The sequence below is a fragment of the Otolemur garnettii genome, unplaced genomic scaffold (assembly GCF_000181295.1).
Source record: "Otolemur garnettii isolate 467f Iridium unplaced genomic scaffold, OtoGar3 scaffold00123, whole genome shotgun sequence".
NCBI classification, from domain to species: Eukaryota; Metazoa; Chordata; class Mammalia; order Primates; family Galagidae; genus Otolemur; species Otolemur garnettii.
In genome coordinates, this window is record NW_003852518.1 from 788,546 (window position 1) to 805,946 (window position 17,401).

The following is a 17,401-nucleotide window of genomic DNA, read 5'->3' on the forward strand; positions in this document are numbered from 1 at the left end:
CCCAGGTGACACAGAGCAGCACAGGAACCCGGGTGACACAGAGCAGCACAGGAACTCGGGTGACACAGCAGCACAGGAACCCAGGTGACACAGAGCAACTCAGGAACCCAGGTGACACAGAGTAGTACAGGAACCCAGGTGACACAGAGCAGCACAGGAACCCGGGTGACACAGAGCAACTCAGGAACCCGGGTGACACACAGCAGCACAGGAACCCAGGTGACACAGAGCAGCAGTTACCGTCATTCCTCACAGGGCAACAGTCTCATAGCTTGTGGATTTTCAGTTTGGAACATTTCACAACTTTAAATGCATTTCATCTGCACACGCACTCCCTTGTGGATACCGGAGTGGGCCGTCAGCACATGCAGCAGCCCTCCCCTGTGAAGCTGCCTTCAGGAAGACCCCAGGGAGCTGGAGGTCTGGAGGGCAGGGTCCTGTAGGAGTGTGTCTTTGCCTCTTGCCCAGGTGGCAGGAGATGGTTGTGGGAGGCCCTAGACAGCCCTTCCTAGCCCTATCCTCATCTGTGTACCCACCCACCCCCGCCCCCAGCACACACACACATTCTTTCTATGTACTGCTTTCTGGCTAGTGGTTTGTTTTGAACCTGTAGGATATAAAACGTATTCATCTTAAGATTTCAGCTCATAGATTTTGATTGAACATTCTCTTAGGTAAAAACCTTTTCAAGTTCTGTTTTCTGTGGTATAGATCTTTGTTTATGAGTAGAGACATTAAATGTGCCTTCTTGCCTTTCTCCAGCTCCCACAAATACTGTGCATAGGGCAGGCTGAGGACATATCCAGGACAGCTGCCGGGGAGGGTGGGAGGGGTGCACACTAACGACAGGCTGCTGGCGCTGCAGTCGGCAGAACACCTAGCAGCTTAGGTGCTGGACGAGCCCTATGTTGACATCATTTTAATTCAAACCTTGCAAATGTCCTGTGAGGCAGCCGTTATGCCCCAAGGAGGTACAGAAGGACAAGAGAGTGCCCAGAGTCCCGGGACTGGGACCTGACCCGACATCTGGCTTCTTGTTTGTCACCCGGCAGGCACCTGTATGCCAGCTATGACACTCCTCTCTCATTGAGTTCTCCAGCTATTCTTCCAAGGCAGGTGTTGGTCCTGTTTTTAGACAAGGAAACTGCTAGGATTGCCCAGTGCACACTGTCCAGTACTTGCCAGCCAGTGTCTCTTGGGCATGCTGTGCTGTCCAGCATCCTGCAGGGACGAGAGCTTCTTAGAAGCTCTACTTGTGACAGAACAGGGGACCTCTGGGAATGGCTGCTCTGTCACTGTTTTGTGCACGGCCTCCTTGTGATGCCTTTCATGGCAGACTGGACTCTGGCAGGTTCTCCCTCCATCCTCTGGGAGAGGCAGAGGCCTCTCTGCTCCAGATCTTGGGTTGAGGACGAGCCAGGCAGACCAGCCTCTGGGGGAAGGTGGGCACCCATCAGTTCACCCTTGGTATTTCCCACCTGGAATTAAAAGCAGGGCCATGGGGTAAGATGATAAGAGACTGTCAGAGAAAGGCCCAGGGTAGGGCTTCACGGTGAGTTGATGGGGCCTACATCAAGGGCAAGGCAGAGAACCTTCTAGTTAGTGAGGCATCCTCAGCAGTGCAGGTGGGAGGCCCATGGTGTGAGCAGTCCCTCTGGAGGAAAGTCTACTGGGAGGTTGCTTCTGGAGTTCTGTGGAGGTTCCTCACCTCTGGAACCGGAAAGGGTAAGCCGTGGTACCCAGATGAGACCAGAGTGGAGATGTTCAGGGCAGGTTTATTGAAAGAGGAAAGTGACTCGGGTGGTGTGTGAAGGTGGTGTCTGTGTCTGGGGGCAGTAAGAGACCCCTTGTACATGGGGCTGTAGGAAGTGAACAGGTTTCACAGGTTGCTGGGAAGGCTGGGGTCCTTTGACGTGAACTTCAGGGGGAGGTGGTGAGGCTAACATGGTCTTTCATGGCTTTGTCTGAGGAGGAGGGGAAAGGGTTCATGTGTGGCTGTGTTGGTCCCTCCAACAGGAGGTACAGTTAAGACACAACTTCTGGAACCCCGGCATCAGGCCCAACTTCGCAAGTTTAGCTGGGGCATGGGAGTCTGATTTCTTCACGTCCTTCCCACGTGAAGACAGGCCACACTGTGACACCTGCTGCCCCAGCAGGCCGTTCTGCTGGTGCCCACACGCTGGCTTACCATTTTCCTCTTCCCTGAGTCGCTTTTCATGTCTTATCCGGAAACTTAAAATGCCCACCTCCCTCCATCAGGGTCTCGGTAGTTTGCATTAGGCAGCTCCCCAAGGGCTGTGGGAAGTGAGTTTAATGGTGGGCCAGAGGTGGTCAGGAGAGAACAGCAGGGTGACCAGGTCAGAGTTGTTCATGCAACCCCTTGCTGCACGGCCTACAGGAGAAGCAACCCCGGTGAAGATCCAAGCCCTGGCCTCCAAGTCCTTACCCCTCCCTGGCCTGGCTCATCAGCTACCCGTGTCCAGAAGACAGGAAAGGGACCTGATCAATGTAGCCCACAAGGAGGGAGTGTCACTGCCTGGCAGATGGCAGAGGGGCAGACGGGGACTGTCCTCCCCACTGACTGCAGGGATCTGTGCAGGTTACGTGGTTCACTTAGCAGAGTGCCACTGCTGGGGCACCGGCAGAATGAGGGCTTTTTTCATCCATCTTTATGAAAGTGGTGCTTCTCTGCCCAGTTCGTGGTGGGCCGATTCTGACTTTGGTTAGAGTTTCTAAAGCCTCATGGATTTGGGAAGGTCCAGAATCAAATAAGGAAGTGGCTTGAGGGACTTTGAGTAAGGGGCTTTGGGACTGCACTCTGCCAAACCCCTCCCTTCCCCTGGAGGTGGACAGCAGGTGATCCAGGGCTCCTGTAAGAAGCATTTGCTGCTAACTTCCACCTTCAGAGGAGAATCCCAGCTTCCTTTTTCCAGTCCTATGGGACAGCCTGCTAACCCAGGAGTCCTCTCTGTCCCCCCGCCCAGTCCTCTTCTGAGAGGGAGGCCGGGGAACAGACACAGACAAACAAAAACGGACCTCACAAGGAAACCAAGCTAGTTCAATGATAAACCTTCACTCTCACCCCAGGGCCTGTCACCTTGCTCCTACCAGAGTGCTGCTGTTTGCCTCCGAATGCTGGGTGGACATTTGAACCTGACCTTCCAGTGCTGTCAGGAGCGTCTGTAATGCCATGGTGGTTGACTTTTCCCTGCTGCCTTTCGTGTTTTAGCTTTATTTTCTAATCGCCATCATTTTTCACACCATGACATTTTTCTTGGCTTCACAAGAGAGCAGAATTCTCATCTGTTGAAGCTGCTATCTGTTGAATTAAAAAAAGGGACACTTCTTTTTTGACCTGAGAATTTTACAAACATATGAATCGCTTGGTGAGATTTTGTTCTTACTGCCATAATTTCTCACACAAGCCTGTCAGATTTTGAACAGTGTTTAATGTTTGTTGTAAGATAAAAATATAGGCTGCCCAGTTAATTACAGATAAACCACAAGTAATTTTTCATGTAATAGCTGGGGTTTACTTATACCCCAAATTCAAATATAACTGGGCATTCTGTATTTTTATTTGCTAACTCTGGCGACACTATTTTTTTTGGGGGGGGGAGGACAGAGTCTCACTTTGTCACCCTAGATAGAGTGCTATAGCATCATAGCTCACAGCAACCTCAAACTTTTGGGCCCAAGTGATTCTCTTGCCTCAGCCTTCCAAGTAGCGGGGACTTGGAAGCACCTGCCATATATCTCTCTATTTTTAGAGATGGGTCTCGCTCTTACTCAGGCTGGTCTGGAACTCCTGAGCTCAGGCAGTCCACCCACCTCAGCCTCCTAGCAGGCTCACTCCTGGTGATGTTATTCAGACAAGGTTGTCTTAAGTTAGGTTTGCAGGCTACTTGTCTTCTAAATAGATGTCTCAGTGGAGCCTGGTTTGTACTTGAAAGAGGTGTTCTCAGGGAAAGGAGCCCCTCTAGTGCAGTGATTTTCAACTTTTTTTTATCTCATGGCACACTTGAACCTATAGTTATACTCTGCAGCACACTTAGATTATGTTGATCAAAAACAAAAGTAAAAGAAGAATATACTTTGCTTTGAACTTCTTTCAAAAATAATTTAATTAGTAATCTTTAAAAATTTTCACAGCACAGCTGCTAGAAATCCCTACCTAGTGAGTGTGCCTGTAACTGAGCGTGTGCAGGAGACACCCAGGGTGCCTGCTAACCTGTGGGGCTTTTCCCTCCCTCAGAGAAGCCCAGAGCAAGGCTGTGTGGAGCTGGGTGACCTGGACACTGGCCTCACTACCCTTTCAAGTCAATAGAGTTGAATATTTTCTTGAAACAATGCATAGTTTCTCTGTTTGTATCTGTTTCTAATGCATCTGTATTAGCAAAGCATAGTCATCATGTGGATAGAGGTAAATATTTCCAATGAGACATTTTCATAAATTAAGCAAACATCAAAACTGTTCTAAAGTTTGCTTGGAAGAAAATGACTCAGGAATTCACATACACAGAGCAAGAGTGGAAATGTTCCCTGACAGTAAACACACCGCTTAGCTGTGAGAACAGAGAACGTGGGGTGTTGGCCCAGGAGCGGCACATCTGTGGAACCCATGAGGAAGGAGCTGAAAAGCACACATGTGTCCACACGTGTGTGATTCTGACATGTGGTGAGCAGTGACCTCCCACATTAGGCAGAGGAAGGGCTTGGGCAACAAGTGTGCCTGGGTGACCTGGTCAGCCATGGTGGGAGGAAGGGGTCAGTGTGTCTTCTCCTTCTCCTGTCCTCCAGAATAGGGTTATAGATGAAAGAATAATACACCAAGTCAGAAGGGGAGTCAGGATACCTAACAATAAAGCTTTTCCAGTGTTCTTGATAGAGGGTGAAGGTAATTTGCAAGCTTAAAATAATGAAGTCAAAGGAAAAGGTTGATTCCATTGAATTAAACTTCTAAGAATCAAAAATAGAGGGCGCCCAGGCTCAGTGATTAGGGCGCTGGCCACATGCTCAGGGCCTGGCCCTGCTAAACAAACAAACAAACAAATAAACAAACAAAAAATACTGGGGCGTTGTGGCGGGTGCCTACAGTCCCAGCTAGAGAATCATTTAAGCCCAAGAGCTTGAGGTTGCTGTGAGCTGTGATGACATGGCACTGTACCCATAGGGATGAAGTGAGAGTCTGTCTCAAAAAAGATGAATAAAAAATAGAATTAAATGTAAAGACAAGAGGGGAAGAACATTGCTGCAAGTATGATTGGACTTGGTTTTCTGCACGTGAAGAGCTTGTTGTGACCGAGTCAGGAAGGAAAGCAGTGATTTCCGCGAGTGCACCCTCCCCACCCCCCAGGTAGGGCCACCTGGGGCTTGCACTGTGAACACACCTGCGTAGTGATCACGGGGTTCTTAGCACATTCCACCAGTGAGAGTCCAGGTAACTGGTCCCAAAAGCTTACACAGTGGGGCCTGGGGCTGTGATCCATTCTTGAACTTTTCTTATTGCAAAGCCCTCAATTTCTAGCCAACTGTGAAAGGATAGTCCAAAAGAAGAAATACTAGGCTAATATGCCTATGAAAAAATACTCAACCTTAGTATAAAGACTTGTGCAGGGTGAGGCTACCACTTACCTCTGGAATTGGTGAGAAAAAAATTCCAGAAAAATAAACACAGCCCTGGCGGGCTTGGGTGTTATGAAACAGGCAGTTGCCTCGACTCCGGGCGGGAGGGTAAGTGTGTGAGGAAGAGTTTGACAGTACGTATCTGGAGTCTTAAAAAAATGCTCCTGACCTGTGGCCTAGTCCTCTACTTCTTGGGATCCTAAGCAAATAATCAGAAATAGGAACAAAGTTTTATGCCCAAAGGTGTTTATTTGATTGTTATTTATGTTATCCAAAAGTTGCAAACAACTGAGAAGTGTCTACTAGGTAGTTTAGAAAATGAAAAAAAATGATGTTTACAAGGTTCTTATCAGTTGTGGGGGGAAGAAGCAAGACACAGAGTTGTTTACACAACCCGATTTCGGCAGAGTCTAGCTGTGTGTGATAAAGGTGCAAAGACCAGGAGAGCGCTGCTGCTGTAGGACTGGGGCTGGTTTTTCTTTCATAGCTACTCTGGGTTAGATATTTGTGCAACAAAAGTTTTGCATGGACTGTTTTACGATTCAGAAAAGAGGAAAAGGTATATGTTTCAGATGGCAAAGGTCAGAGAGAGGGAAAGGCTGGCTGCGGAATGGTGGAGACCAGGGGCAGAGACCCGACGAGGAGACTGCTGCGTGTAGGGTGGGCATTCTGCCTTCTCAACTCGCCTGGAGAGCCCTGCTCTCCTCAGTGCCTCCCAGACCCTGTGTCGTCCCAATGGTCCCGGGCATGTTCCACAGCTCGTATGCTTGTTTGCAGGATACTGGTTAAGTAAATTACACTATAGCTCCTCATGGGGTGGGCCAGAGTGCTGGTAGAGGTCACGTTTGTTGTCATGGAAAATTTTATTGATCAACTGATTGATTTTGGAGGCAGAGTCTTACTCTGTTGCCTCAGGCTAGCATGTGTGGGGTCAGCCTAGTTCACAGCAACCTCAAACTCCTGGATTCAAGGGATCCTCTTGTCTCAGCTTCCCTAGTAGCTGAGACTACAGGTGCCCACCACAACACCCAGCTCATTTTTCTGTTTTTGGTTGAGATGGGGTCTTGTTCAGGCTCTCTCAAACTCCTGATCTCAAGGTATCCTCCCAACTCAGCCTCCCAGAGTGCAGGAGCCACTGTGCCTGACACTGACATGGAAAAATTTTTAAAACAGTCTCAAACTCAAAAGACAATTAAGGTACAATGTGTGGAATATGATTATGACCCACTATTTTATGAGGATCGTTTGTAACCCCTGTGTAATTCAGATAGCACATACATGGTCTCCATCTCAATAATTCAAACCCAAATGTGGCATATATGCACATAGTGAGGTTTTTTTTTTTTTTTTCTGAAACAACGTACACAAAACTGATAGGGCAACTCCTGGGTTTGAGAGTAGACAGAGGTTCTTTTAAATTTTGTTCTTAATATTGTGTTTTTAGCATCCACATTTTCATAATTTGCAAGTTTTACATCTGTGATTAAAAAAAGAAAAGAAAAGCTGTTTCTTTCGAAGGGGAAAAAGAAAAAGAGAAGCCAGGGAAAAGTCTCCAGTTTCTTAGGGCTTTGTTTTGTTTTGTTTTATATTGTTTTCTCCAGATTTTCTGGAGGAAGGTGTGAGCACGCTCGGCCTCCCTGGGGAACAAGTGTTCTTCTAAGTGGTGGATGTGGGTGAGCCGGTCCTTCTAGACGCTCTCCCCAGGCTCCCCTCTGCCTCCCCCACTGTGAGTGGCCTCTGGAGCACGGCGTTGACCAGACCTAAACCTGTGTGCTGGCAGGTCAGTGTGCACGCAGCAGAGGCGAGGTCGCTTCCATCCCATTCCATACACTAACTAGCAAGGAGGGCTCAGGGCGGAGATTGCTTCTCTGGCTTGGGGAAGTCCATGTGCTGCTTTTGAGTTTCCTGGGCTGCGTGGGCTCTGCTGGCATTCGAGTCCCAGGACAGCTGCGGACCCACTGGGGTGCAGGTGGCCTTGAGAGTTCTCACCTGGCCTTGCCTCAGCAGCCTCCCCTGGAAGCGGGATCCTGCCTGGCAATGTGAGCCGTGTGCATGTTGGCTGGCGCTGGCGCTTTGCATGTGGGTGTTTCACGTGCCCAAGTCCTCGGTTTGGTGGTTGCTTTTGCACGAATGGGAGCTGTGAATCGGAACGAGGTTGTTGAAGTCAGCTCCTATCATTGTTACAAGATTTACATTAATAGTGGACGAGCAGATCTTGTACTTTTGGCAGGGTGCACAACTTTGTGATTCTGAGGTGCTTTATAAAGATTTCAAAGATTCCATGAATCTATAAGAGAAAATTGATATCTCTCTATCCCAGGTTAATCACTGCTAAAATTTTTATTTTTTAGAGACAGGGTTTTGCTCTGTCTCCTAGGCCAGGGTGTAAGGGCACAATCATAGTTCACTACAGCCTCAAATTCCTGGGCTCCACATGGTCCTTCTGCCTCACCCTCCTGAGTAGCTGGGACTACAGATACATGCTTCCCCACCTATTTAATATTTTTCATTTTTTTAGAGGTAGGGTCTTACTTGATTGTCTAGGCCTCAACTGCTTGATCTCCTGCCTCATCTTACAGGCATGAGCCACTGTACCCAGCTCACTGCTGATATTTTTTGGTAAGCATATAAATATTAAAAGGCACATTTTAATTTATCTTTTATTGACTTACGTTCCCATGAAGATGTTTTTCTAGTATTGTGGGCTTGGGATCATAATACAATAGAGCCTTCATAGCTGACCACATCTCTACACTGACACCTCCTTAAGTTGACCTAATTTTCTTAGACTGGACATGCACCACATGTGTGTATTAGCACAGTAGCACTAGTTCCTTAGGCTGACCTCCTCATGTGTTGACCAGTTTGTTACAGTTCCCTGGGTGATCAACTTATACAGGTTCTGCTGTATTGCTTTTTAAGTTTTATCTTAAAGTTTTTCCTTACACTGATGTCTAAAAATTGCCACCAAATTCCTGCTTATGCTTTGTGGAGGAAATCATTTCACTCTCTGGATGTTTCTGTCCCAGGTAACAGAAGGCCCAATGCTTGATTACTGTAGTTATATAAAATGCATGTGCTCTGTGGAATGTTAATTATTTATATTCATTGCCTAAATTGAGCAGTTGACAGTGCTCCTTTTTGAATTGCTTGCTATTCAGGGAAAGCTAACTGGGTTGCACCTTTTCATAATTGGCTTCCCTTATGCAGCATATTCCCAACATCTCTCATTGGACACTCAAAAAGTAAATAAATGGAAAGCAAATAAGCGATTGAGGAAGAAAGGAAATGCTGGAGATGCTGGAGGTTGAAAAGCATGAAATGCTTCCTTTGAACTCACAGCTTTCTTTGGTGACCCTTTTAGGACAAAGTGGAGCAGATACCTCACAGTCAGCAGGACCTGGGAAGGCCTGAGTTTCCAGCACAGTCGGAGCGACTCCCCAGGCACCAAGGTAAGGGGCAGCAGAGCACGGGGCAGGCGTCCCTAACCACAGCTTTGCCGTAGGGCGGGACCTTGCATTCTGAGGAGTTGTTTGGTAGTAAAAGAGTAACATTCTGACATTGGCACTTCTTTTTCTCTTAAGGAAAACTAATTTTAAAATAGAGAAAGATATTAATACCTGGTTCTGATTTCATGTGTTTCCTTTCAATTAATGGACTTCCATGAACAAAACTTTAAGATCTGTTTCACATGAGTTATCTAAGATTTCACTCAAAGGTGGCTTGATGTTGTATGTTGAAGTTTACCCCGGGTGGAATCTTCTTGATTTTAGCATTTTAATGTTTTCTATTAAGACGTTTTACACTTGATATTTCTCTGCCTTTTGGTGGGGTCACCCTGGAAAAGAAAGGAAAGGACTAAGTGGACCCAGCGAGGGGTACTTGTAAATCAGATCTGATAGATGGAGACTGACGCAGAAGGAGATGAGAGGGCCCTGGCAAAAGGCACATGGCTCATTGCCTGGATCCTGGGAGAGTTAAGTACAAGACGTTGTAGGGTTTGGAGCTGGTGGGAGTTAGAATAATCTGTTATTTAAAAATCAATGAAAAAGAAGGTGACATTGAGTAAAAATAAAAGCTGGGATCTGACCATGAGGCCACAGAGATGTTTTCTCTAGTATTAGGAGATTCAGAAAAGCAGTCAGGATTTTTTGTGATGTATGTGACTTTGGGGCCCTCTTCTAAAGAACTTTCAACCAATGTGACCCAGGGGAAAGTGTACCAATTTCTTGGTATTGGCTTTGAAAATTGAGCCAATTTTAACTTGTTATGTTGTGTGGCTAACACGTGGCCTCATTTACGTAGAAGTAGTAAGTCTTGGTATTCATGTTCATGTAATATCTATGTTAATGTTTTGATCAGAAAATTAGGGAAAAAATACACTGAAAGCACTTTCTCAAGATCTTATCTTATCCTTCGTCTTTAAATTGTGTATTCAAATTTCCCATACATATCAACCCCAACCAGGTAGCACCATGAGGGGAATTCACAGCACAGAATGTAGAAAAGAGCCATCTCTCTTTCCTGGGCCAGAGGTGCAAATCAGCAGGTTGGAGCCAGGCTGTATCCCAGCACCTGAAATAGGGCTTAAAGGAACGAACAGCCGGATGTCTGTAGTGAGCCTGGCTTCTGGTCAGTGACCCAGGGAGGTCATGATTTTAAGTACTCGTGTGACATTATCCACCTCTCAGTCTTCACGCATACCATGTAAGACAGGACTCAGCCTGGCCTGAGCCCAGGCACTTGCACAGAGCAGTGAGCTGTGCCATCCCTGTGGGTGGGTGGGTTCTAAAGTGGACGCCATGGCTGCCAACTCAGGTCCCAAGGCAAGGTGAGAGCTGAGGCAGCCCTCTTCCACCAGTGATGAGGGAACAGAGCAAGCCTGCTACATAAAGGTGGGAGTTGGACTGGCACTACCCTGCTCTTGGAAGGTTCTAGTAAAAGGCTATTACCTGGGAGGAACTGCAGGGCAGAGCTGGCACAGCCTTGCAGGTGGAGGAGCCAAGGTGAGCAGCCTCACAGCCACCCTACACTGCCCCAACCAGATTGTTTGAAGGGAAGGAGTAGGCAAGAAAGATAGTGGGGAAAAAAGACAACCCACCTAAAGAGAGTCTGCAGACCAGCATTCTGAAGCACGAAACAATCCCAGACTAAGAAATACAGTACGGCAGACAGAATCAACAGGTGACCAGTCCAGCTGGATGCAACCAAGAGAAGTCTGACAAGGCTTTGAAATGTGTTTGTGATGCTCAGACACCTGAGGGAATAATGTCTATAAAACAAAGCAAGAAAGTACAAAACCCAAACAAGAAGAAATGAAGCAAGAACAGGCAGGTATGAAGAGGTGTTCATTAGAAATTTTGGCAATAGATATAGTTATGACATTTTTAAAAGGCGCTGAATTCCACCTAAGGAGGAGTTAGAGAGGGAGGCTGATCCACGGGGAGTCAGCTCTCCGGAGCACAGAGCCAGTGACATTTGTGGACGTGCAGTGTGCAGTTAGATTGGTCGTCAGCCTGCGGGAGAGGAGTGGAGGAGAGAGGGAGACACCGAGAATTGGCCAGTGCTGGAGGAAGGTATAGTCCCCAAACTCCACTCAAACATCTAAACACCCTTTATGCTGTTCCAGAAACAGATTTCCTTACACAGGAGCAACTGTCGGACTGGCACAGACTTGGGCAGGTGCCAGGAGACAGCATCGTGTCCTTTCTAAGGGCTGAGGAAGGAAGAACTGTCCATGAAGAATTTTATAGCAACATATTGCTGACCAGTGAAGTTATAGTAAAGCTTTTTCAGACAAAGATTGAAAAAAAAGTGTCACCAGCATTCCCCACTAAGGGAATGCCTAAAAGTAGTCCTTTAGGAAGAAGGAGTGTGAAGACTGAGGGAGCATGGCTGCAGAGGCACGCACACAGGGTCATGAGTGTAAATCCCTGTGAAACTCCAGGTACTGAGATGCTGGGAATGTGTGTTTTTCTTTTAGGAATGGGGGTTGCTTGGTGAGTGGTCCTTAGTGAGAAGTATGGCCTTAGTGAGAAGTAAAATGTAGGATAACTCAAGATGACATTAGGGAAAAAGTACACTTAATCATGTTGTTTTAAAACATTGACTTTAATTACTAAAAGAATGTGCATCTAATCTATAGTTTCTAACCTAGCAGAAAATGATACTAGAGAATATATATTAGAACAATAACAATTAGACAACATCAAGTAGAAAAGGAATTAAAAATAAGATGTAAACAAGGAAAGCGTGTCAAACAAAATGCAAAATAAGATAGTAGGTGTAATTCTAAGTATATTCCTAACAGTATTAGCAGGCTTGAATTAATAGGTAGACAGAGGACCCTCCACCCAACAGAGACACTTGATTCTTCCTAAAAACTATGTAACTTTTTGGAAAGTTGACCGTATATGGGAAGTTGCACTCAATTTTAAGCAATCTGTTTCAACGCAAGCCACATACTTTGACCCAGTGTGAATAAATCAGATGTCAGCATAAAAAAGGCCAAAACAAAACACATAAACATGTGTGTGGAAATTTTAAAACATGCCCTTATTTTACTTGTGAGTTAGAGAGGAAATTGCAGTGGGAATATCAGTCATTTAGAACTGAATGAAAATGATCATTACTACGTGTTGGAAGTTGTACAATGCTGTGAAAGTGGTGTGTAAGGCTAAATTTCTAAGCTTTAAAAAGAAGAGAAATTGAAATTAGAAAAATGAAAATTGAGTAGGTCTAAGCATATAGAAGGAATTAATTATAAAAAAATCAGAAATTACTGAAATAAAGTATGACTAGATGGGACCAAGTTAAAAGCTAATCTTTTGTAAAAAGTACCATAACAGCAAATCCGTATAGCACAGACACTCAGGAGGAAAAAAGATATATAAGAAAACCACATTACGAACATACTAGAGAGTTTAAAAAAACAAAAACATGAAAATCTGAGGGAAATGGATGACTTACTCCAAAATTATAAAAGCAGAATTGACTCCTGAAGAAAGACAAAATCTAAATAGAGAAATAATTCTGGCAGAAATGAGGTAGGTGATCAGCACAACCCCTCAAAATATTCAAGGCTTTTGCAGCTGAGTGTTATGAAACTTTTAAGGAACAAATAGTTTCTCTCTTTAAAGGCTAACTGCTTAAAACATATAGAGGACAAGCGCTCAGAACCCTTCCACTCATGTAATGTCTGTGTAGCTTTGAAACAGGTGGGAGAAGAAATCAAAATTATAGGCCCATTTCACATATTAACATAAAAACGTCAGAGTAAAACACTAATGCATCAAACTCAGCAGTTTATTTTAATTGAAATATAAGAGCATAAATGTAATGACCAAGTTGGATGTATTACAATAATGCAAGGACGGTTTGTTGTCTTAAGACTATCAACACATTCAGTGTGTCCAAAAATTAAAGGGAAAAAATGGTTATCAAACAGAAAAAGAATATCTAATACAATTATCCACTCATTATAATACATGACAAACAATAAAACTCTTACCAAACCAATATTGAAAAGACACCTCCTTAACTTGTTAGAGTTTGTCAAAAACCCAGTGCATGCGTCATACGTAATAGAGAAGTACTGGAGTCATTTCCATGAAAGTGTGATATCGGACAAGGGTGCTTGTTGTCAATGAAGCTCTTAGCCGGTATAATAAAAGAAGTAAACAGAGAAACAAAAATGTAAACATCAGAAAGGAGGAAGTGAAGTCTGTATCTGCTTGCCAATAACATGATTATCCAAATAGAAAATTCACTCAGATACACAGTTAAAATTTTAAAATAAGTAAGTCTACAATAAAGCAGATAGGAAGTGAGATCAACATATGTTGTAATAGAATTACCAAGAGAAAAAAAGGAGGAAGGTAATGCAGAGAGGAATCCATTATAACACAATTTATAAGGTGTCTAGGATAAATTCAAAAAGATTAGCCGAAATTATAGATGTTGTTAAAGAGCATAAAAACAACCTGAGTAAGTGGAGAGCTATATTATGATCATGGATCAGAAGGTGGAATTCAGTGAGGATATCACATTTTCCCAGGCTAGTCATTGAATTTACTGCAGGTGCACCCAAATTCCTATCAGACTTGTTGTGTGACTTGACAAGTGGTTCCTGACTTGAACAAGGAAGAGCAGAACTCCATTAATGGTAGCCAAGACAAATTTGGAGAACAGAGTGTGTGGAGAAGTGATTTGCACTATCAGATAGCAAGCCTTTTTATGAGGTATGACAATTAAGAAAGGCCGCTGTTTGTTCAGGGGCACACAGACCAAAGGAGCAGGGTAAACACCCTGTCAAGAGGCCTGCACATTATGCAGCTAAATACAGCACAGAGAAGTCAGGGGGAGCAGGGCCCAGGACTCGGTGCTGTTCGCATGGGGTGAGGGAGCCGGTGAAAGGGGCTCTGCCCACACTACACACAATCATCAATTTCAGACCAACTTTAACTGAGGGTGAGAAAAACAGAGTATCTTCTATTTATTTGAATAGTAAGAATTAATGAATAGTGAAAATCTTTATACTCTCAGAGTAAGAGAATTTCCCAAGAGCTGGGCACAGTGGCTCACACCTGTAATCCCTGTACTATGGAAGGCTGAGGTGGGTGTATTGCTTGAGCTGAGAAATTTGAGACCAACTTGAGCAAGAACAAGACCCTGTGTTGACAAAAAGAAAAAAAAAAACCTAGCCAGACAGTGTGGTGGACACCTGTAGTCCCAGCTGCTTGGGAGGCTGAGGCAAGAGGATCGCTTGAGCCCAAGAGTTTTAAGTTGCTATGAGCTATTATACCTCAGCACTCTACCCAGGGCTACAGAGTGAGACTGTCTTTAAAAAAACCCTAAGAATTTCTTAAGGAAGACTTAGCATAACCATGAAAGAAAAAGGACAAGTTTGAGGGCATTACAAATACAAAGGCCTACACAGACCTTAGTGGATAGTGGATAGTATTTAAAATACTAAAAAGCACATGTCAGCCTGGAAAAAATATTTGCAACATGTTTTTACCCTCTATTTATTGAAAAGAAACCCTATAAATTTTATAAAGAGAACGATCAAATAGAAAAACCAGCAAAGAGCACAAGCAAGCAGGTTATAAAAAAAAAGGAAAGCAGGGTGTATTTGTTGTCTGCTTGTAGATACTCATTTCACAAGAAAAATATGGAAACTGTTGAGCTGGAAATCAAAGGAGCCGGTGCTTTGAGCACTGTTGCAGGAACAGACCGCACAAATCCCTCTTTCAAGTGTGTCCAAGTGCAGTGTGTTCATCTTCCCTTTCAGCAGTTCCCTACCAGTGGGGGCCCCTTCTCTCCCTGGGGAGCGGCTAGGCCACTGTCCAGTGCAGGGCCAGCAGAGAGCAGCCAGCAGAGAGCAGCCTGCAGCACCGCCCCAGGGCGGTTTCCCCATCTTTGTGCCTGATAGCAAGTTCAACCTGCAGGATTCTTTTTAACAAGATGCCTTGGGACACATGACCTAATGACAAAGATACAGTATCATTCTTTCTTGCTTCCTTAATTTTCAGTACATAATCAAATAGGCCTTAGGGCTGCATGACGTGTTTGATCCAGAGTTGCCTGGTTCCTCACAGGGGACCTGATGTTTAGAATAAAAGATTAGCTGTGACTTTCCTTGACCTGTTACTGCTATCTGGTAAAGAGGATTTATGGCTCCTGTTTTATTACCTTGTTCCTAAAGTAAGCAGCTTATTTTTCTGTGACAGTTGCTAAAAATGCATTTCTTAGCAGCCCACTGCAGGAAGAGATGCATTTTCCTTTGAAACCGGGTGGTTTTGTAATCGCTTGGAATTATTCTTGACAATTAAAAAAGTTTATTGCGGGAAAATCTATAAAACAAAACTTACCATTTTGACCATTTCTAAGAGTATGGGAAGTGGCTTGAATTATGTTCAGTGCTGTGCGACCATCACCACTATCTATTTTCAAAACTTAACATCCCAAACAGAAACTCTGTACTCATTGAGCACTAAGTCTTCCCATCCCCTGGATGTCTCTGTGAATTTGCCCTTGTAGGTCCCTCACATGGTAGAATCCTGCAGTCTTTGCCCATCTGTCACCAGCTTCTTTCACTCAGCATGGTGTCTTCAAGGTTCATCCGTGTTACCGCAGGGGTTGGAATTTCCTTCCTTTGTAAGGCCGAGTACTCCATTGTGTGGGTGGACCAGGTTTGGCTGATCCCTTCGTCTGTGTCTGGTCCTCGGGTCGCTCCACACCCTGGAGGACAGGGCAGTGCTGCTGTGCGCATCGGTCCTTCTTTCACAGATTTTACATACACGTCTAGGAGTGGAACTGCCGGATCTTCTGGTAATTCTGTATTCAGTTATTTCTTTAACAATATTTTTGAGATGTGAAATTTTCTTTTTAGAAAATCTCTCGTTTTAAATAAACTGTTTCTGATTGTTGTTATTGTTCACAGCCAAAGCTGAGATGTCTGACCATGTCTCTCAGCAGGAGCAGATTAAGCAAAGATGTCCCAAGGAGCAGGCGTGAGGTAGTCCAGTCCATGGGTGAAAGTAAATACACAGGGTGCCTCAAAAATGTATACATGTTTTAAGAAAGGAAAAAACTGTATTGAAATTATAATACTCAATATATACCCATGACAAAAGATAAATTCAAATCACATTTGGCTTTTGCAATTTCAAGAAGTGCTCAAAGTGGTCACCGTCAGCATCCAGACACTTGTGATTGCAGCGAGCTACAGCGTGAGCAACGCTGACGGAAGTGCCCGCTCTGTCTGCACGTGCCATTTCAGTTCCTTCCCCAAGTCCCGCCAGTGTAGCTGGTTTTCTACAACACCCCACAGCCTCTAAGGTCCCCCAAAGGTAGAGGTGAGGAGCGTCAAGTCAAGCAAACGTATGGGAGACGGATTGCACCTCTTGGTCCTCCCACTGTCCCAATGAATGTTCCGGGGGGTGGCGCAGTCTTGGTGGCTGCCGGGGTCTGCTGACAATCTCTCAGTTCTGTTATTCTATGAACACGTCCTGTGCTGGTTCTGCCGAGTCCAGTCTCCAGAGTGCAAGGTCGGGCAGGCTCTGTGGGGTGTGTGCGCTGCTCCCCATCCCAGCAGGAGAAGCAGGCTTGTGTGCGAGGCTCCCGGGCCTCCCTGTGCGGGTCACACTGACAACACATCACACAGGCACACGTGTCACACAGGGCACCACATCACACACATGACACATCCTACATGGCACCTTGTCACACAGCACGGCACACATGGCATATGTATCACACATGCGTCACATAGCACTGAGTTTCACACAGCACCACACGTCACACGTGGCACCACACAGAACATGCATCACACAGGCACCACATGCGTCTCTCACAGCACACCACACATCACACAGCATACATGTCACACATGGCACCACACGTCACACAGCACTGTGTGTCTCACATCACATGCATTAAACCTGGCACCACACAGCACACACGTCTCACGCATTACAAAGGACACGTGACGCCACATGGCACATACAGCACCACAAGTTTCACACCACGTCTCACACAGCACCACGCATCACACACAGCACACGCGTCTCACTGAGCACCACACAGAACACGCATCTCAGCACCACACAGCGCGCATCTCACGCAGCACCACACATCACACACAGCGCACGCTTTTCACACAGCACCACACATCACACACAGCACACGTGTCTCACACAGCACACAGAGCACATGCGTCTCACACAGCACATGTGTCTCACAGAGCACCACACAGTGCACGCTTCTCACACAG

At 45.4% G+C, this 17,401-nt stretch overlaps 1 protein-coding gene across 3 annotated transcripts in view; it reads left to right on the forward strand.

Annotated features, from left to right (window-relative positions):
* GRB10 (growth factor receptor bound protein 10) overlaps positions 1-17,401 on the forward strand; it is a 178,469-nt gene that overhangs the window by 55,214 nt on the left and 105,854 nt on the right. For 2 of the 3 annotated variants that reach the window (XM_023517875.1, XM_003797733.3), the window contains one exon: positions 8,990-9,077. In XM_023517875.1, the coding sequence (XP_023373643.1) occupies positions 8,990-9,077 (88 nt within the window). Of the gene's footprint in view, positions 1-7,291; positions 7,406-8,989; positions 9,078-17,401 lie in introns of those variants that run through there. The other variant, XM_023517876.1, reaches the window with a different exon arrangement.